General features: G+C 40.6%; 1 protein-coding gene across 1 annotated transcript in view; it reads left to right on the top strand.

Moving 5' to 3' along the window:
• Window positions 1–9,746, top strand: part of Cntnap5 (contactin associated protein family member 5) — a 1,003,093-nt gene extending 993,347 nt beyond the window's left edge. The window contains exons 23-24 of the mRNA XM_037211054.1: window positions 6,170–6,241; window positions 8,649–9,746. Of these exons, the coding sequence (XP_037066949.1) occupies window positions 6,170–6,241; window positions 8,649–8,845 (269 nt within the window). The 3' untranslated portion in view covers window positions 8,846–9,746. The remainder of the gene's footprint in view (window positions 1–6,169; window positions 6,242–8,648) is intronic.
• The last annotated feature ends 11,649 nt before the right edge of the window (window positions 9,747–21,395 follow it).

Below are 21,395 nucleotides of genomic sequence, written 5' to 3'. Positions count from 1 at the left end.
GATTCTAGATTCTGTGAAATAATTTGACTATTAATACTAACCATCACATGAACAGTGGTGAATTGAAATAAACAAAAGAAGGATATGAACACTAGAATACTAATTACTTTAATTAATAGTACATTTTAAATATGCAATTTAACAATATATCCTGTGAATTTTGCTGATTGAAAAGCAGTAATTAACACATTATCAATTAAAATTAACTAACATATTTAATGTAATTCTAGTTTAAGGTGATGAGTGTTTTAATTAATGTGTAGTTCCATGTAGTACATATCATGCACATGTACTTAATATGTATGTGAATTAGTGCATCACTATTAAGTAGAAACTGATGTGAGGATTAAAGTATTTAGGGGGCATGAAAACATCAGAATGGGGACTTAGATAATATTAAATTCAGTATTAGGCTCTAGCATTTTGAAGGAAGAAGTAATAAAATTATAGACATATAAAGTATAAAATGTGATAATTTACATGTATTATATGATGATTGCTTTTATTAAATTAGTCGGAAAGGGGTTAGAAAGAAGGCTTAATGGCTAAAATGCTTGTTGTACAATCATGAGGACCCAAGTTCAATCGCCAGCAACCACATAAGAAGCTGGGTATGGCAGTGAGTGCTTGTAACACAGTGCATGGGCAAAGATGAGAGATAATTGGGGCTTCCCAAACAGACAACCTCTCTGAATTAGTGACCTCCAGATTCAGTCAAAGATGTAGCCTCAAAAATTGCCAATAAATATAATTTTAAAAAATCAGGAATAAATCTCTTGCCTCCACACTGGCCCTCATGGAATAACATACCAGCATATACTCATGTATCATTCACATATATAAATACATACATACATATATATATATACATACATATATACATACATACATAAATGCATATTCTGCACATAATCATTTACCTAGTTGTCCTGTATGTGCTTATATGTTTGATGAGGACATTTGACCATAAAAACATATTTGTTCATTTTATAATTTTGTTTATTCATGACAAAATTTGTATTCTTTAACCAACAAAGCCCAAGCTACTGTCAACTATCATTATGTTCTGCTATCAGTTTTGTTTCTGTATTTTTTTTTAGATTCTGAATATTAGTGAAAACATACATTCCTTTTCTTTATTCCACTTGATGGGATGTTTTCATTCACATTCTTTTTAAATGAAGACACCAACTTTTTGTGATTGAGTAATATTCTGGTGTGTGATTGTGTGAGTATGTGTATGTATGTATATGTGTGTTTGTATAAGCATGAGTGTAATCAATGTGAATAGAAGCACAATTTCTTTTCACACTCATCCATTGATACTTAAGTTGCTTCCACATCTTGGATATTGTGAATAATACTAAAATGAACATGGATTATAGAGACCTGTAGGAATCAAAGTGGCTGAATTCACATTATATTGGAAAAACATAATAATAAAAATTATATAATACTGTCACAGAAACAGATACAAAGACAAAGGCAATGGATTAGAGAGCACAGAAATAAATGAAGGCATGTGTGATCAGTTCATGTTTGTCAAGCATTGGGGAAATGGACAGTCTCTTTATAAGAGACTTGGGGTTAGCTAGCTACAAGAAAATCATGCAACTGGAAAATTGTCTTACTCAATAAAAATACTTGACATGGAAATCATTAATTGGCTTATAAGTCTTGAAATTACAATTTGCAGAAAGATAACTACAGAAAAAGTATCCTTGACATTAGTCTTGAAAATGCCATGTATTGATATGACTAAATGCAAACAGTGAAAGCAAAAGGAAGTGAGTGAGTGAAATGAAGTTTAGAACTGGCTCTGCACAGCAAATGAAATGATCAGCAAAATGAAAAAAATCTGTGGGCTGTGAGGAAAGATTTGTGGACTCTGTCTCTTCATAGTAAATTCTCAAGAAATATTAATTGATTTAACTCAGCAGCCAGAAAACAAATAACCTGATTAAAATTAGACAAAGCATCCAAATATACATTTATCCAAAGTGACAAAAAAAATGGCCAATAGAAAATGATACATGAAAAGTGTGGCCATATAAAAAGTGCCAACACCATCAATCATTAGGGATGGCAAAGTCTGTGACAATGAAATGCTTCCTTATCACTCTTGGGGTATCCGTTCTTGAAAGGCAAGGGGTAGAAGTTAGAAAGAAAATTCATTACTGATAGTTCTCAGAAAAATGGAAATATCTGTGTATGTGTGTGTGCAATTACTATCTATCTATCTATCTATCTATCTATCTATCTATCTATCTATCTATCTAATCTACATAAAGAAGCATAGGGGCTAGCCAGCACAATAAAAGGAATTGGGGGGAAATAGGGCTTGAGGACTTGACTGTGTCCTCTGTTAGAAGGAAGTGAGGCAAGGCAGGCAAGCTTGAGCCCTTTAGAGCTGCTCTGCTGAGTAACTTTGAGCAAACCTGTGCTATGGAGATTACTTCTAGCTGTCCCAGCATGGTCTCTGGTGTTTGAGGAAGAGGCACATTGAGTTGGAGAGTGTGAGTCAAATAGCAGGGTGGTTGGGGTTGAAGGCTGTGAACTGATCGGTTTGTGTGTGTGAAAGGCATACTGTGTGTAAAGCACTTACTATCCCTGGAATTAATTAGCCTAGCACTGTGCGACACTATTCCTGAGGAAATGTGAAAAAAAAAAAAATATCTGTTAACTTCAGACAGAGAACTGGTGACAGACCAAAACTAGGAGACCCGCAAATTCCAATATAATGAACGAGTGAGTTTTGTTGGGGCTGTCTACAGGACTATGGGTCAAGGGTCACTTGCAGGAATAGAAATAACTCAAAGACAGCTTCATCTCCAAAGCCTATCCCAGCATGGGTGATAGCTCATATACCCCGAAACTCTGGAGCACACTGCAAAACTTGTAGGCAGCTCAATAGGTCAGAGAGTACCTCTTGTAGGTAGCCTTAATCTCTGCTCCTTTCAGGCAGCTCTGATGGTCTGAGAACCTTCCAGGCAGCTTGACTGATATGGGAGCATCTCTAATCAGTCCTTACTGCCTATATAAGCTTGACTACCACATCTAGTCAGCTTCAGGGACTTATGGGAGTTGCTGGGTTGTTTACTTGCTGAGTCTTTAGAACATCCTCAGGCTTAACTCCCCTGCAGGGAGATTGTATCACCTCCAAGAAAGTTGTTTCATACCTGGGAAAGATGTCCATACTCTGGCCAGTAAGGTCTCCAAATGAGTCATAAAATTCAGAAAAAAAGTTTTAAATTATTAGTTTACAACATTAACTCTGATGTATCAGTATTTAGCTACAGACTGATATACGTAGAAAAAGGAGCAACAGAGTCTTGATTCAAATTGTTGTTGACACTCAGTTGGCAGAAGGCCTTTCTCAAAGGAAATATGTAAGTATTGTTACATAATTGTTGGTGACATCTAGCATATTTAGTACTGGGTGAAAACTCACCTTTGCTTAGTCATCAAGCAATGTCTAGTATTATATTTAAAAATGGGAATCCTTATATGATGTAGATACGCAAATGTATATATTCATATATAGTATTAAATTATTGACAAACATGGTACTAGATAAGTAGATAGACAGATAAATTGTCTGTAGATGGATGGTAGACGGCAGGTGGAAGATGGATTCACATACCTAGATGTGTTTATGCATCTAGGCTATGGCATTTATTTTTGAAGGAGGGATGATTAAAGCTAAAATTGATTTTAAGGTTTAATATTCAATGTTGATCAGTTCTAAAAAGGAGACACTCTTGAAATATGTCATCACTGTGATAAGAGTTACATTGCAGAACCTGATCACCAACCATACTATTGAAAATGTTACCTTAGCAGATCTGAAATGTTTTCTCTGTAGCATTAGTAAACACTAGAGAATTAGAATTAAGTAAATTAATATGTATCAACCTATCAACATCAAAACATGTTAGAAATGGAGAAATCTGAGTTAACATCAGAACTATGTTATTTACAATGTTAAAAGTAGTGCATGGACTAAATAAAGCTGGAACCAGTATGATCTGTGGAGAAAAGGGAACGCTCTTAGCTGTAGACAGTTAATATTTGAGTATTCATGGAGAAGCAGGAGGAATTCCAGGAAGGAAGCTTGACACAGGAGTATGCCCGAGTAAGGAGGCTGGAAGGACACAGGAGGTAGAATACCTAAAGTTTGCCATCCCCCCATTACTGCTCCCCCTTCCTGATTCCTTCCTACCTTTCTGCTTCTCTCTCTGCCTTACTACTTCCCTTCCTGACTTACTGTCAGTCTCCCTATACCATCCTCTCCTCCCCCTCCCCCTCTCCCCCTAGTTCTTCCTTCCCATTTCCCCTCCATTTCATTCTGAATCCCTTGGCCCAGACTCCCCTCTTAAGTTTTCCTGCTCTTTAGCCCTCTCTATCTCCTTCCCTAGTAAGTGAGGCCTGCAAAGCTGGAGGCTCTCTTCTCTCCAGGACACTGAATTAGGCACAAAAGACATACAAACACCTGTTCTCACTGAATAACCGTTTATTAAGTGGTAAAGTATTGCAGGCTTTCCCCCACCCCCACATTTCCCCAGAGTACTCTTGAGTAGAAGCAGCTGGAAATATTAGTTAGAAGGATAGACGGGAGAGAAAATGATAGAAAATGCAGGATAGCCTTCAGAGGGCTTGGATCCTAACCTATTGGGCCTTGACTGGCTCTGCCAAAGGGTTTTTAAAAGAATGCCAATGGGTAGAGCAAAAGACCTCCCCCCAGCACAGCCCAGTGCAGACCATCTCAGACACCTGCACTCAGGCCTGTGGTCCAATCATCCTCTCAAGGCAGCCCTGCTGGGTAAAACTGCTAGGAAACCTGAACTGGCTCCAATAGTGAAGAAAACTGTGGCTGCTTCCTGACTCAGGCAGCAAAACAGCAACAAATGGCCTTAAGAAGAGAAAAAGGGGAGGTCTGGGTTAGAATGGGCTAGGATGTGGTGGTGTATTTTGATTGACCATGTTAATGAGGTGAACTGAAGGGGGCTTGCGATTCCTGGACTTTGATAGTCATCCTCAGGAATGAGTCTGGCATAAGACAATGTCCAAATAAGGTAATAGACCCTGGTGGCTAGCTTTTGGGAAGTAATTTATGGTTTATAAGGGACAGGAAAGGGGGAAGGGCAAAGCCTGGCAGAGCCATGTTACCAGGCACAGGCCTGTGAAGGCCCTTCACCTATCCTCTTCATTCTTTTCTTCTGTTCCTAGCTATATCTTTCTCTGTCCTTTTCCTCCATTCACTCTTTCCTTTCTCCCTCCCTGTCTCCATTACTTCAAGGCTTCCTGTCTCTCTGTTGCTCTCAGTGTTTTCCTCCCCCTGCCTCTCATCCTCTAATACGTGGCAAGTTCACGGTCACCTTCCACTACATATCGAGATAAAGCCCAGCCTGGGATATATGAGACCCTGTCTCAAAAGAAAAATAAATTGGGCTACAGCAATGACTCAGAGGTTAAGAGTAGACCCTGGACAGCTGCTCTTCTGGTGAGGGATGCTCTGAGGTGTAAATTCTTCCAGTGCTTTAGCCGTCCTTGTCAGTAGACTCGGGTCCTCATGCAGCTGAAGAGGACACCGAGGCACAGGGGAAAATGTGCTTCAAGTAAAAGGCAGTTCTCATTCCTAGGAATTCTCCAGCAAGGCAGAGAAGGATGAGGGGGTGACTGAAGGTGCATGGGCCAGGCACCACCCTCACCAGCTCAAGGCTTCTCACAACTTCCTTAGAAGCTAATGAGGACATGAATTATGGGTTGTATGCAGGACACTTTATTCATCTTTAAATATATAAGAAGTGTATGTGAACATGTCATGATGTGTGTAGAGGTGAGAGGACATGGTTTTGAGTGGCGGGTCTCTTCTTCACCTTGTTTTAAAGGCACAGGCCCCCTTGCACCTATACCTGATCTGCATATGTGACCAGCTACTCCCTCACTGGGAATACAGATTGGAGTCCCAGAATTCGGCTTTTAATGTGGGCTCTGGAGTTCAACTCAGCTCATCATTTTAAATGCCATTCATTTAGGTTCCTTTCAAAATGCCAGTTCATATCTCACTGCAGGAATCTTGTTACACTGCACAGTTGTACACTGAGTATGCTCTCCCTGTGGTTGAATGAAGAGCAAAATTTACATTTTTGTCTTTTCTTCTGTCTAGATCCCTTTGGAAAGACAGACGAGCGTGAGCCACTCACAAATGCAGTCCGGAGTGACTCTGCAGTCATTGGAGGTAACCTGTCTTCATTACTGAAAGCAGGAAAGATATCTATGATCCTGTGCTCTGCAAAAAAAAATACCTGAAGCTTTCCTTACCCATGAACATCTAGCACCCAGAACCAGGCTTTGTCTGTAAAGCTCTTAGTCTCTTCATGCATGGTGAAAGATTAATAGCAGGCTCTCCTCCAGTGCCAGCAGCTCTGTGGCTTCATTCTGCCTCAAATTCAGCAGGCAGCTGAACTCAGCCAACAGCTGGAGCATTTACTCACAGACAGGCAACCTGCACCTTGTTCATCGCATCCAGTTGTCACTTCTAAAGCACAACAAAACAGACCAATAAAATTGCATATGGAAAGAAGTCACAGTGGTGCAAACAGATGGATGGAGCTGCAGCTGTTTTCAGTTTTCCTTTACGGAGTGATTTGGGTTAGATCTAATGAGCAGGGTGAAGCCCACATGACTGAAGTTTCAAATCCAGCAGCCCATCTGGTAATGGGTGGAGAGTTCGCCTGCTCTGCTTATAGCTCATCTCCTACCACCTTCCCTTGATTTACAGTTCTTGGGCTATGTGTTGGTCTCACCCTGCTTCACTGGTTTTGTTTAATGTAAGATGCTTGTGATATGGAAATCCATTTCCATTGGTGACTTATAACCATAGCAGGTGCCTCATCTCTGCCCTTTGGCAGCTGGGATGAGTGAATCCACACCAGATGGAGTTCTTTAAAAGTCGGCAGGAGTCATTCATTTCACGTCTATTTAATTAGCTCCAGTTCTGGGTCAGACCTGCACTAAACACAGAGATACAGGATGAGAGATACAGTTACTGCCTTCCTAGAATGAGCAGACTTACTAAGAAGGAGATAGGCAAGCAGGCAGCAGTAACAGCACAGAAGCTGGCCCCAAAGAAGAATGGGAACAGAAGGACTCTACCACAGTAGCATCCCAGAGCAGGAAAACCATGACCTTTCCTTAGGGAAATAGTCAAAATACCCATGTGAGCTGAATGCCTTCTCCAGGGAAGAGAACTGAACCTGATTTTTCTTTTAAATCAGTGCATGTCACAGAGAATTTCATAACTCTCTCTTCTTGTAAGTTTTCATTTGATGAGGAAAGACTGTAGGTTCTGGCCTTCCCCCACTCATTGGCAAGCTCCATTGAGTCTTTCTAAGAATGGGAAGGTTATCACAGCCCCACAGGAGATCCTGGGAAGCTTGCCCAGCTTCCAGCCTGCAATAGCTCCTTCAACCCAGCAGTAGAAAACAGGCAACCTCTGCCACATTGTAAAGCTCTAGTTCATGCTTCAGATTCATTCATTGCCACCCAGACTATCACCTTTGGTATTTTATTTTGACTTGTTCTAAAATAGTTGGGAAACATGTTACACAATGGTCTTAGAATAGATGACAAATGTAATGTTCTTAGTTACGGTCACAACTTTTAAAAATTTGGTGGAAGATAGGTCTTTACATCTAACTTTCTGATATCTACTCACATAAATAGTAATTAACAATAACCAACAACTTAGAAAACATAAAATATACGAATATGTAAACTTTATCATAAACAAAATTATTTTTAGTGACCAAAGCTTAAGTGTTTTACCGCTATTAATTATTAATTTTGTGTGCATACTGTTTGTTGCTTAGTGGCTTGATTTTTTTTGTTGTTGTTGTTTATTTATTTTGAAATAAGGTCTCACAATATATCCCAGAATGGAGAAATGGCAGGGAACGCAAGAGAAATCTTGCATCAAAACAAGTGGAAGGCAAGAATAGACTCTGAAGTTGTTCTTTGACTCTGCACAAGTTCTATGGCAGCCAAGCACCTACATACACACTCACATGCATACTTACACACACACACACTCACATGCACGCTCACACACACTCACACACTCACATGCACACACACTCACATGCATACTCACACACATGCACGCTTACACATGCATGCTCACACACACATATGCACACATACATACATACACATACATATGCATACACACACACACACACATTCACACACCCACACACCCACACACAGGGGTGGTGGAAGTGGCATTTAGATCAAAGGATTCTTGGCAAGTCTTAGTGCCAAAAGTCTGGATTTGATCCCTAGCAATGAAAGCACAACAACTCCGAAATCACACAGACCCTTTGCTGTTGTAACTCCATGTTTATTCTTAGGTCGTCATCATAACGTTCTAGGAGAAACAGCCTTTCTCCCTCATTACTCTGCTTCCAGGGGCTTTTGTTGAAACTGCAGGTCAAGGGCTTCTCAGCAGGTCTTTATTTCTGCATACAGATAAGATCTGTGTTTGTGTGTTTGCCTTGTTGCTCTTTTCCTCCAGAGTATGTGCCTGTCCAGACTGAATTTTCTCAGTGACAACTTTCTTCTCTGTCCCCATCATTTCCCTACAGGTGTCATAGCAGTGGTGACGTTCATCACCTTTTGTGTCATCGGCATCATGACCCGCTTCCTCTATCAGCATAAGCAGTCACACCGTACCAATCAGATGAAGGAGAAGGAATACCCAGAGAACTTGGACAGTTCCTTTAGAAATGACATTGACTTGCAAAACACAACCAGCGAGTGCAAACGGGAGTACTTCATCTGAGATGCCACAGGGTCACCTGGTCCTCTAATTTTTGTGGGTTCCCCCCCCCATTTTCTCTTCCCTTTCCTGTCTTTTAATTTAGGTATTCTCTTTCTCTCTTTTGCCATTAATTTTCTGGAACACACCTGCATCCACCGAGAGCATTGATCTCCTTCACCCAGCTCAGGAGATGAGGTAGCTATGGCTACTGTGGTCCACTGATAAATGCACCATTGTGAAAGTGAGCACTGGAGACACAGATTTCACTGTTGTAAACAAGGAAGAACACGTGTGTACACATGCATATTCGATGTTTGTGGTTGAGTTTTAAACTTCACTCTGCAGGTTCTCCTTTAGACTGGAGCTCTGTGGCTTTGGCCTTTAACAATTGTCTCCAACATGCTGCCCCACACCATATGGTAGGTACTATGGCCTGAGAGGAGAAAAGTGGTAGGTGTGTGTGTGTGACAGAGACAGACAGAGTCAGGTCATCCTTTAAGCAAAGAGTCTATTAGGGAGCCCAACAGAGCAGGAGGGAATGAAGTACATCCACCCAGAGAAAGTAATGTTTGTTCTTTTTAGGTCCCTTGTGATAGGGTAGGGAGGTTGGGAGACATTATGACACAAAGAAATTCTTCTAAAGCAGACATCATCTAACCAGTCTTAGAGACATTTATTATTAATTTTTTTATTTTGCTTGTTTTTTTTTTGTTTTTTGTTTGTTTTTGGCTGAAGCAGGTATTTGTACAGTAGCCAGGACATTGTTTCCTAAGACACCAATTAAAGAGCAATGAGCTGAGTAAGTGTGAGACCCCGGGCAAGGCCACAGTCATGTGTCCTGCCGTTAGCCTTCTCCATTTAGGACTTAAATATCTGGAAGACTCTTATTCCAGGTGGGCACAGGGAAACTTGGCTCCCTTGAGAGCTGTGGGGAGAGAGGATATATGTCTGTCTGATGTGGGAGCCCTTCATAACATATGTGAAAACAAAGGGACTGTACTTGGAGAGCCTAGGTTATAAAAACACCCAGCTGGGGGACCCAGAGCAGAGGGAGACCCTTCTGACCTGTTTGTTTTGGAAGCATTTTACAAGCAACCAGAGACATCTGTGTTAGTTTAATGTTGACACCATAAGTATCCCCCTACTCCATTCATCATCCTTTCCAGAGAGTTTCAGTACTTTCCAATATGGAATAACTGAGCATTTATTGAGTTACATATGGAATAGTGAGCAATTACTTTGTGCCTCTCTTGCTGTTCTAGTTTGAGGCATGGATTCAGTGCCCTGAAATAAGGAGCTTCCAAGAAAGCTGTGAGGAAGCAGCTGCTCCCAGAACTTTACAACTGCCTTTTATACTTTACTAGAACATGTTAGCTGGGTTATTCCTCAGGTTGCTATATTGAAGAAAAAATGTACATGTGTCTGTATTGTGCCAGCACAAGCAGAATTCAAATAAAAGTCGAAATTGGTTCCATGAAAAAATGTTTAGGCCCTCTTAGCTCATCTTGGAGGAGAACTGAAAAAAAAAAAGAAAGAAAGAAAGAAAAGAAAGAGGGAAGGAGGGAGGGAGGGAGGGAGGGAAGGAAGGAAGGAAGGAAAGAAGGAAGGAAGGAAGGAAGACAAACATAAGGAAAAGAGGGGCAAGAAAAATGAGAAATATCCAGCTAATTTATCCCCCATTCATCCACTCCAGAAAGATCCAGTAAAGGCAGAATGTGCAGGGAAGCAGGATTCATATTCTAGAACACATATTATTAGTTCACTGACAACTGAGCTCTTTTCCAAGAGGCAACGGCCTGGCTATTGTGTGTGGCAGCATGGCCACCTCTAGCTCAGGGGATTTGAGGGAAGCCCTTAGTTTGTGAATCACATCACATTTCTGAGTCTACACCCATGCACACAAAGGTGCCTGTGCACTCACCTTCCTTGTCTGAATAAGGTAGTAATGCATCAGGCTTGTCATTCTTTTGGTAGAAAAGCATATAGTTAATTCAAAAAGGCATCTCAGATTTGTCCATGGTGGGTAATCCTGATCATTTTTTAACTCTGCCCTTGGGATAAAGACAAGGGAAAAACAATCACGCAAACACTTTAGGACTTAGGAAATGCAAGAGCAAGATCCTTGTCAGTTCTCTTTGGAGGGCAGACCTGATTTGCAAAGCAGGTGCCCTGACAGTCAGTAGGTCATCCATCTTGAAGAGTGTCCTACCTCTGACTGCTCAGCACTTCCCTGGACAAGAGGTTCACAGTGAAGCCCTAACTAGCTTCATCCAGGTCCCCATCTGTACCTTTTCTTCCCTTACAGAGCTACAGAGATAAGGATTGGGTGAGGCATCACAATCCACAACTCTGAGATAGTGTCCTAAATACAAGTTCTTTCCTTAAAATTTTCTATGAAGTCTTACACACCCTTTTCCTCTTTTAGGATATTGCTATCCTTTTGCTAGTGAATTTATTTTAAAGCAATTCTAACAAAGATGTCCTTTTTAATTTTTCTATCTTTAATATGACAAATAATCATCTAATAAAATGAGAGATACTGAAAGTCTATTTCCTTATTCCCTTCATTCCCCGTCCTCCAGTTTCTACTTTTGGATTTTCTGGCTTTTTAAAAGGTTGTATAAATCACCTGTTTGCTTGGCTGCATATTTCCCTGCCTCCAGAAATGAAAGTCATGCTGAAATTTAGCCCTAAGCTCCTCTAGTAAGGAAATGACAGGTAAGGGAGAGTAACCACACTGGAACACTTTCTAACTAGAATCCTCAGAAGCAAGCACCATGTTTTTCTGGCATGATGTGACTGGATAAACATGGAAGTACAAGACAAATCAGTATGCATGGTACCCTCATCCACAAACATGTACTTAGAGATAATCATGTAGGGAGATGTGTGATGCCAGTCTCTGCCCTCTGCATAGTACACATTCTACTGGCTTCATCCCTGGATGTGCAGTCCATGCATACCAGGACACTGGGCATGTAGGCCAAATGGCAGATGCACGCTGAGATGGTGTATTATCATAAGTAGTCTCAGGGTGAAATCAGAATTTCTTCATAACCCCACAACACACACCAGGTGAAAAATCTAGCACTCTGCATTCTACTATGCTGAATGCACATCACAGCTAGAAGCAGGAGTACATTTCAGGTTTGGTGGCAATATCTGTTTGGTTTATACAATTAGTCAGTTGTCTTTTCCACCTTCAAACAATTACAACCCAAAACAAGAGTAAGAGTGTTCTAATTGTCCTTTAGCTGCCACTTCTCTCTATGGAATACAGGTTTCATGATGCGTCCCAGTGTATAATTATATAATACTCAGTCATTGATGCCTGCTGTTCACAAAAAGAATTTGTGGAATGGGGCCTTTTACAGTAAGACCAAAAACACCTGTGTAATATCCCACCCTCAGGTGCTGTTCCGTTGATATTGTCCCACTGAACAAATCTATTAATGCAATCAACTGTAGGTGTGCTTACCCTAAAAGACTTTTAGCAACACCTGTGTCATTCAGTCCTTGCATAGGGTAGACTGCTCTGGTTTCTCCAAGAATTAGGGCAGGAAAATGGATATTTGTCATTTTCTGGATGTCCATTTCATAAAGAGATTAGCTCATATTCATCTGAAGAACTCTGGAACTGATACTTTAAACTTTATTCTTTTTAGAAATCAGAAGTGGCACTACCTCAAATCTCAACTTTTGTCAGAATCCTGACTACCATATCATGGGAGAAGCAGGACCACAACTAAATGAGTATGCAGTTCTCTTTCCCGTATTCAGTCATATGACATATGTGAAACATCTGACTCCCAAGTGTTCTGTTAGATATACAAATACTTACTGTCCCTGTGGACTTAAAGTGCAATCTTACAGCAAAAAAAGTGTACACACAGCACAAGGGAGCAGAGAGCAAGGACTAGGCACAGATAATTTGCAAACCACTTTCCAGAGGGTTCTAAAAGCCAACACATTTTGGAGCAATTCTTATAATTTTGTGTCTTATTTATTAATTCTAACAGAAATGATTGCTTTGTTTGTCTTCCTCGAACAAGGTAACTGGTCATGCAGACATATTTCTATAGAGGGTGGTAAACGGACTCTTTGGACAAAGAAAAAACAAAGGTTCCTGTATCAGATATACTTTCTTTAAAGAGGGTTTACTTGGTAGCCCTGGCAGGTCTGAGACTCTCTATTGTAAACTCACAGAGAACCACCTAATTCTGCCAAAGTGTGGACCACCATCCTGCTATGTCAGATATATTTGAAAGGGTGCTAAGTTCTCTATGGTCTCGTGTCAGTTCTAGTTAAGGATTTCCACATGCATGCCCTCTGTATATGGCAGACCTGTGTAAAGACTGGAGAGAAAAGAGAAATCTCTAATTCTGTCCCCCTCTGATTTCACTTTTTTGGTGGATATTCACTTATGGCCATGGCTCTTTTAGGTCTCCCTTAAGCTGGTTGGTATTCTGCCATTTTTAACACTACTCATTCTGCCCCAAAGAACCATTTGACTATATTTAGGTAAATCTCTGGGAACTAGAAATTATCTATTGAGTGAATAATTTATTGATGTGTTTTCCATCTAAATGAGGTCAAACTTCTGTGTTCTACATGAATGTTACAACCCTGAAGTTCATGCAGGTTCTCTCTCCACACAATATCACCTCAATTAGAAGACTCACATTAAGAAGTTGTGTTCATAACATCCCCATGGTGTCCATGGACTTGGGCACCAAGCCTGGGGAACTCATACTTGGTTTGTTTGTCTACCAACTGCTTCACTTCTTTTGAATTCCCTAGCGATATAATCACCAACCTTGCTGCAACAGCAGTCTGGCAAGAGGCTGTTGAGGCACCTCTATAATTCTGCCACCCATTACTTCCTGAAGCAATTGTTTGGGTTTGCTTTGTCCTCAATTGACCCTCAGGCCAAGTTTCAACTAAATAAATAAAGAAGTGATGTTGTACCTGTAAGTGGCAAAGGAGGTTAATGGAAGGATGGTATGGGCAAACTCAAACATGCTTGAGTTCTTGAAGCATGCCTGAGTACTGTTTCATGTCTCTCATGCAGGTTGGAAATGTTTTCTTTAAAAGATGCGCAGTGTATCTGAATCATTTCTTTAACATTTTGGGGGGCTTTCTTCACCTCTCTTCTGGCCTTATCCAGTTTTCCTCAAGTCATTTATTTTGAAAATGTTAGTTGTTCTTTCTCAGCTCTGTGTTCAAAAATTCTAAATAGTTGATTAACCTAAAAGGGGAGAAGATACAACGCATACACACACACACACACACACACACACACACACACACACACACACACAAGCAAAAATGAACAGGGCTGTTCCTCAAACATAATCCAGAAAACTATATAACTATATGAATACCTACTTCGTAGGAAGAGAAAGTATGACCACTTTGTGTTGGAAATTCTTTAAATGACTCATACAAGGTTCTAATGATTGTTTTGCTATTTTTTAGTAATTTCAACCCTGTTATTTTACACTAAGGTACCTGGGGGAGAGTGAGAAGCACATTTAGTAGTAAAACAGTGTACTGTGTAAGCTAGTCCTCTGTTGTTTGTGGTTTATTGTCTACAAAGTGGTGAAGTGGACACAAGCAGCTTAGGTAAGAGTGGGCTTTTGTGTTAAAGCAGATTTGATGGAACTTGTCAAGGAGGAAGAGGGTTTTCATGGAGCAAGCAATGGCTGCTGGAGGTTAAGAGGGGCACAGTTTCCACCATGAAATAAGGATGGTGCCTCCCCCCACTTTCCTGGCTCCCAACTCAGGAGTCTCTTTCATGAATTTGTCTTACACCTTAGGAAGAGGCAATATTACAGGCCCTGCATGAGAAATGTTTTACTCGTCTTTACATGGCATTTTCAACCTACCCCTGTGATTTTCAAGTTTTATGTTTCACTAATACAGTCCAGAGATGCTTTGGAATCATCACCACAGTGATTTTATCTGCCCAGGGGGAGCACCTAGATGACAGTTTAAAGTAAAATAAATTATGGACAAGATCCTCAGGTCTATTCCCCTTATTCAGATAGGCTATGGATGGAAGTCCTAAAATATTGGAGTCATTCTGGTGGTCTTTCTTTTCCCTCCCATGGTCATGCCATCCATTGGCATGCCATAATGATGGAAAGGTATGATGCTTTCTATCACCCACAGTGTGTACTTCAGAAAGCCACCACCTGACACTCTGAGAACACGCTTTCCTTGCTGCCACTCAGCACAGAGGTAAAGCTTGCATCAAATAGCAGGTTAAAATTAGGTGGCTAGTCCCAAGTTATGAAAAAGGTGATGTGTGCCAGTGATTAAAGCCTGGTCGTATTTTCATTAGCATTAGACTATGCCATGCTTCAGATCCTAGCAGTAAATCTCAGAGGACATGAAAAAGGCACTGGGTGTGCAGAACAGGCCTTCTGTCACCCTGAAGACCCTTGAATGGCCTCCCCAGATGGAGCCATTTTCATTACATCCTTCCAGGATAATAGGAATGAACCTCTGACTAGGCATACTTTTATATTATAGTCAGCCATATCCCAAAGGACGTATATGAAGTAACTTCATCTCTTCTCTTTGAATGGCAGCAGCCACCAGTGTAACCCTGTCCTGCCTTAAATACTCTTGCAAAGAAAAAGTAAGTAACCACACCTTGCTTAAAATAGAGTAGTTGTATTATGAGAAGGACTTCATATTTGGTGAGGATCAATGTCAATAATTTTCTCCTTACCTTGTTAATAGACAGGCTTCCCAATAGCCTATGTTGTCTTAAACAGACAACACAGATAGCTAGCCTATGGCAGGAAGATAAAACATAGGAAAATGAAGACACATGACACATTCTAATTACATCCTATAAAACAGGCAACTGTTCACATTTGGTTCATGGAATTCCTAAATCCCTAAGACAAAGAATTACCATGTCCATTTCAACCTAGAAATTAGAGCCTTTCTGGCACTTTCTTTAAAAAAAATGAGAGATCAGGGAGATCGCCTTTAGCAAATAATTAACAAAGTATAAAGGGACCTCTCCTAATTTTATATATATATATAATTCTTATATACATATATGAATGATATATACAGGCTTTCTTTGATAAAAGCACAATAGAGGCAAAGCAGACCATATCCTCGGGGATTAGCTGGAGACTCCTTGTTTCTTTGGTTGTTATAATTTTTGTTCCTGTGTCAGAATCCCCAGTTCCATGTGATGTTGCCTCATCCCAAGTCTGTTTTGTACACCATGTAACATGTCTTAATACACTGTATGGAGAAAGTTAAAGTTCGCCTTAGATTTCTTTGTTTTCTATGATTTTTGCTGTACAGAAGAACGACTTACCTGTAAATATTGTATATTTAATAAAGAAAGAATTTTGTATCATTTTGTGTGGACCACAAATATGTCTTGCTGTGTTGTTCTTGGGTTAATGAGGAGTCAAATAATTAATCCCTGAGTGTCCACTCTGATTTCTTAGATCATTAACTCCTAGCCAACATGACCCATGGAAAACAAAAAGCTCCTACTCTCCAGGCTTATTGATTTCAGTGTAGCTCAAAGTACTGTCTTGGGTTCTTTCATGCTTAACTGACTCACACCAAACTGCACAACAGGAACAAAAGTACACATGAGCAACCTCGCTGATTTGGTAAAAGGATCTTGAACCATCCTGACATCAGCATCTCCCAGGAAACCTATAGCCCTGTTGATTCTTTCTCAGTGTCCACTCACAGCGCCTGTATTTGTGTCTTACCTTGCCTACACTTCCTTCTTCTAGAGGAAGGTTAATTGCACAGTAGCTCTATGTTTGAAAGAGCAGATGTACATTCTGGTGGAGTAGATTTGTCTCTATATAGTGTTCATTTACACTTGTGTTTATGAGTCATCTGGTGGACATAGACTTATCAATAAAAACTGGAGGTGATTTAATGGGTTGTGGATGTGGCTCAGTTGGTAAATAACTTCATAGTATGCACAAACACCATGAGTTTGATCCTCATCTCCGAACAAACAAGGCATGGTTGTACACCTTTAATTGCAATATTCCTCAGGAAGTGAAGGCAATAGGATCAAAGGTCCACGGTCATTTTTGGCTACATAGTGACCTTGAGGCCAGCCTGAGCTACACAAAACAGTCTCATTCAAACAAACAAACTTCCTACAAGGGAATTAAGTCTGTCAGACAGGACAATTTACAATGTCCTTAAACTGCTCAGTCCAGAATGAATTACAGAGAAATAGGAAGGAATGAAAGCAAAAGAGGACATAAGATTTCTGAAGAATGTAGCATTGGGACAACGGAAGTGAAGGAGATTCTAAGTGTATCTGAGCCTGGAAGGAATCAGTGAGGTTTGCTGATGGAAAGGCAGGAAAATGTGAGAGAAAACAGAATCCAAAGACAAATGGAGATGGTAAGAGTTTTCACTGTGTTTATAGTAGAGAGAAAAGTGGAAGCTATTATTTAAGGGAAACGGGCTATCTGAGGCTCCTTTAAAAATGTGCTTAGCTTCCTAATTAGAGACACTGAATAAAGGAAGTGGGGAAGAAGCAGATTAGAAGTCAGCTGAAAGGGATGAGGGCTACAGAGATTCACGGACCAAGGCTCAGAATTCCAGAATATAAGAACTGCATGGGTGCAGGAGCCACACAGACCTGTCCTTTGTGTGCAGTCCTTCGATATCCCAACGCCTAGTTTTGTGACTCAGAATTAGCACTGAAATCCCCAGCTGTGCTAATAAAATCTGGAGAACAAAACCTAACCTTCACAGATCCTGAATACCAAATTAAATAATTTCTTTAGACCACTTAGCCAAATATATGCTCACTGAGGTCCTCCCAAAGGCTACTTGATAATTACTTTGTGCTTATGTTGTGTGTGTGAGAGAGGGAGGGGAGAGAGAGAGAGAGAGAGAGAGAGAGAGAGAGAGAGAGAGAGAGAGAGAGAGAATGTGTCCCGCACAGGCAGGTGGAAGTCTGTATCTCTCAACCACTCACCACACTATTTTCTTGAGGCACATCCATCTCACTGAATCCCAACTGTCCAGTGAGCACCAGACATCCGCCCATCTCTGTCACTGTCTTTCCAGAATCGGTTACAGGCAGGCTCTGCCATCTAGCTTTTCCACATGGGTGCTTGGGATACAGCTCAGCTCCTTATAGTTGCATTGGAAGAGCTTCCCACCCCAGTTACTGCGGCAGCCTGCTGTTATTTTATAATTTTTGGAAAGCAAGTGATGTGTGCCACAGAGAAGTGGACTCCTGGATGCACATGGAAGACATCCCTGCTCAGTGCTGTTAGTGAGTGATGTTGGAAACAGCATCTGCACTCAGTTTTGGCTGTTAGAGTTTAACCTAGTAATCTTGAATAAATATAATTTGTGTATCATCTGTAGAAATTTATTGAGATATCCTGCTTGAAAGTGATGACATGATTCTAAATAACGAGAAAAAATACCGATCTTAAAAGAAACATCTGCAGTAACTTTCAATGTTAATTAATTGACCTCCCAGGCTTCTGGCAAGGCAGTTGTGTCTTCAGATTTGAAGCCTTGTAGGTGGCTGAGAGACAGTAAACAAATGCATCTTTTCTCATCCCAAGGTTCATTTCCTCAGTATATAAATGTTGCTGGTTGTTTTTCACTCTTTTGGGGGGCCCGCCACCCAGCTCCCAAATAAATCATGCATGGAGGCTTATTCTTAATTAAGATATCCAGGCTTAGCTTGGCTTGTTTCTTGCCAGCTTTTCTTAACTTATCCCATTTATCTTTTGCCTGTGGGACTATATCTTTCACTATTCCTGTATACCTTTTCTTTCCTTCTTACTCCATGTATGGCTGTGTGGCTGGGTGGCTGACCCCTGTTGTCTTCCTCCTTCTCTCGTTCTTTCTTCTACCCTCCTCCCAGATTTCTCCTGCTGTTTCTCCTCTCTGCCCTCCAGCCCGGGCCTATCCTTTCTACTGCCTCACTATTGGCTGCTCGGACTTTCATTAAACCATCAGGTGTTTTAGACAGGCACAGTAACACAGCTTTACGGAGTTAAACAAATGCAACATAAAAGTAACACACTTTAAAAATAATATTCCCCAACACACAAAGGATTTTTAAAACTATTTTCATGCATTCAAAAAAAATTTTAGTTTCCTTCCTATATTTTTGGAGGCTTAATCATGGTCATTTAAAGAATGAAATAGGTTAGTAAAAGATTATGTGAGATTGAATCTACTTTTACATGTGTCTGCATTTGCTTTAAGATAATAGAATGAAAAAGAAAAAGAAATCTGTCTCTCTGTGTGTGTATGTGTGTGTGTTTACAGGTATTCAGATGTATGTGTGTACATGTGAATGAAGAATAGGAAAAAAATGTCAGGTGATGATGTTCTTCAGGAACCATGTATCTTGATATCTTTGAGATAGGGTCTCTCACTTGCCTGGGGCTTACCTCACTGACTGGAAATGAGCCCACAACCTCTTGAGAGCTGTTCAAAAGAATTAACAGAAATAGACAGAATATGGGGAGGGAAACTTTCAGCTACAAATCCCAAGGTGCTTTAATGAGTTCTCACAATTCCTCCAGCTGACTGGCTTATTTTCCCCCCTAACTGGTTTATGAACCACAAAGGTTCATTGTTGTTCATTTGTTGTTGTTTTCTGTCACAGTTCTGGATATTGGTAGTCTAAGAGGAAGGTGCCAGGATGACCAGGCTCCTATCAAACTCCTAAGAAAGAGCATTTGCCCAGCATGTACTGCAGGAAGCCCTGGGTTAGATCTCCAGCACATTTTAAAAATGGATGTGGCGATGTATACCTGAAATACCAGTCCTCAGGTGGTAGAGACAAGAAGATCAGAAGTTGAAGGTCATCCTTGGCTACATAGCAAGTTCAAAGCCAGCCTTTGCTATGTAAGATCCTGTTTCAAAGATACAATAAAGGAAAAATAAAGTTGTGCTCATATTCCACCTTTACATGGTGAAAAGAGAAAGTTCCTCTTTTGTAAGTGTGGGAATTTCATTCATGGAGGCCGCACACTCACCATCTAACCACCTAAGAGTCACCTTCTGAATGGCATTTCTTCATTAGCATTCCAGTGCAAGTTTTTGTGGAGAACACTAACATTTAGTCTCTTACCAACCGAGTATTAAGTTATTTTTCATGGTGGCTCATGAACGGAATTTCCCTGGGCTGAACCTTGATCAGGTACCTGCTCTGGCAATGTCTACTCAGAGCCAAAGATGAGGTTTCGGAGCTCCCAGATATGCAGCAGCTGTGGATGAGATATCTGACACCTGAATGTCAGGCTGCAGAGGCAAATCTCTTCGAGTGCAGCATCCACCCCAGGGGAGGAAATATGAGCACTCATGACAGCGCTGACTAGTCAGAAAGGGAGATCTGTCTTAGCCATGGTCTCCCAGGAACTTTGACTGCTCAAAAGGCCCCTTGAGAATTCAAGGCTGTCTGAGGATCTGTCTATCTGTCTTTCACAAGAGTGAAGTGAAAATGGCTTTGGCAGAATGTGGACAAGCACCTCTTTTCATGAGTAAGCACAGTGCCTTTCTTTGCTCACCCTCTGGTTTAGAGAATCTGACACCTGTGCTTGCCTCCCAGCGCTCATGGTTACAATTGAAACTCTTTTTTAAGGATGACTGGTTCTACTTGTATGACATAGTTAGAGTAGTCAAAGTCAGGGAGACCGAGAGTACAAGGGCAATGCTTGAGGCTGCATGGAAAGGAGAATGGAGAATTATTATATATTTGATAGGCACAGATGTTCAGTTTAGAGAGAAGAAAAAACATTATGGAGGCAGGAGGTGGCTGTAGAACAATGCTATATATCTCTGAACTGAACACTTAATAATGAATTTTGTTTTATACATAATTTTGTTATTTTATCATAACAAAAAATAGGAGTAGAATACTGAAATGAGTCAAATACTGTCTTGATAGGCTATAGTGGTTTATTAGAAGGCTGGGGAGATGACTAAGCTCACAGAGTACTTACTATACAAACCTGAGTTCAATCCTGTTAAAGAAAAAAAGCCAGGCATAGTGGCAAGCTCTTATAATCCTAGCACCTGGGAACCAGGGACAGGGAAATCCCTTTGCTTTGTTGGCCAGCCTGTTTAAAGAAATCTATGAGTTCTCTCTAGGTCAGTGAGAAACCCTGCATCAAAATAGGTATATGTGGCTTCTGAGGAATGATAATAAAGGTTGACTCTTAGCATATATGTGTAATTACACACACACACACACACACACACACACACACACACTCACTTCTCACACATACACATATCACAAACACACTCACACATCACTCACATACTCTTACCTGGAAGAACTGAGTCATCAGTTGTTGACCTGTGTCATGCACCTGTATATATCACTCATTATCATGATAAAGCCACAGGAGAGGTAAATGTTTTTCTCAGTTTGCAGATAAAGATTTCTACCCTGAGCAAAACAATTTGCTAAATATAAGAGTCTTTCGATCACAAATGCTTGGATTCAACATTCAGCTGGTTTATTGTTAATTATGTCTATTGGGAGACTTTTCTCAATCCATGACTC

The sequence above is a fragment of the Peromyscus leucopus genome, chromosome 15 (genome assembly GCF_004664715.2).
Source record: "Peromyscus leucopus breed LL Stock chromosome 15, UCI_PerLeu_2.1, whole genome shotgun sequence".
In the NCBI taxonomy this organism is placed as follows: domain Eukaryota; kingdom Metazoa; phylum Chordata; class Mammalia; order Rodentia; family Cricetidae; genus Peromyscus; species Peromyscus leucopus.
The sequence above is the reverse complement of the archived record's forward strand: the minus strand, read 5'-3'. Positions and strand labels throughout refer to the sequence as shown.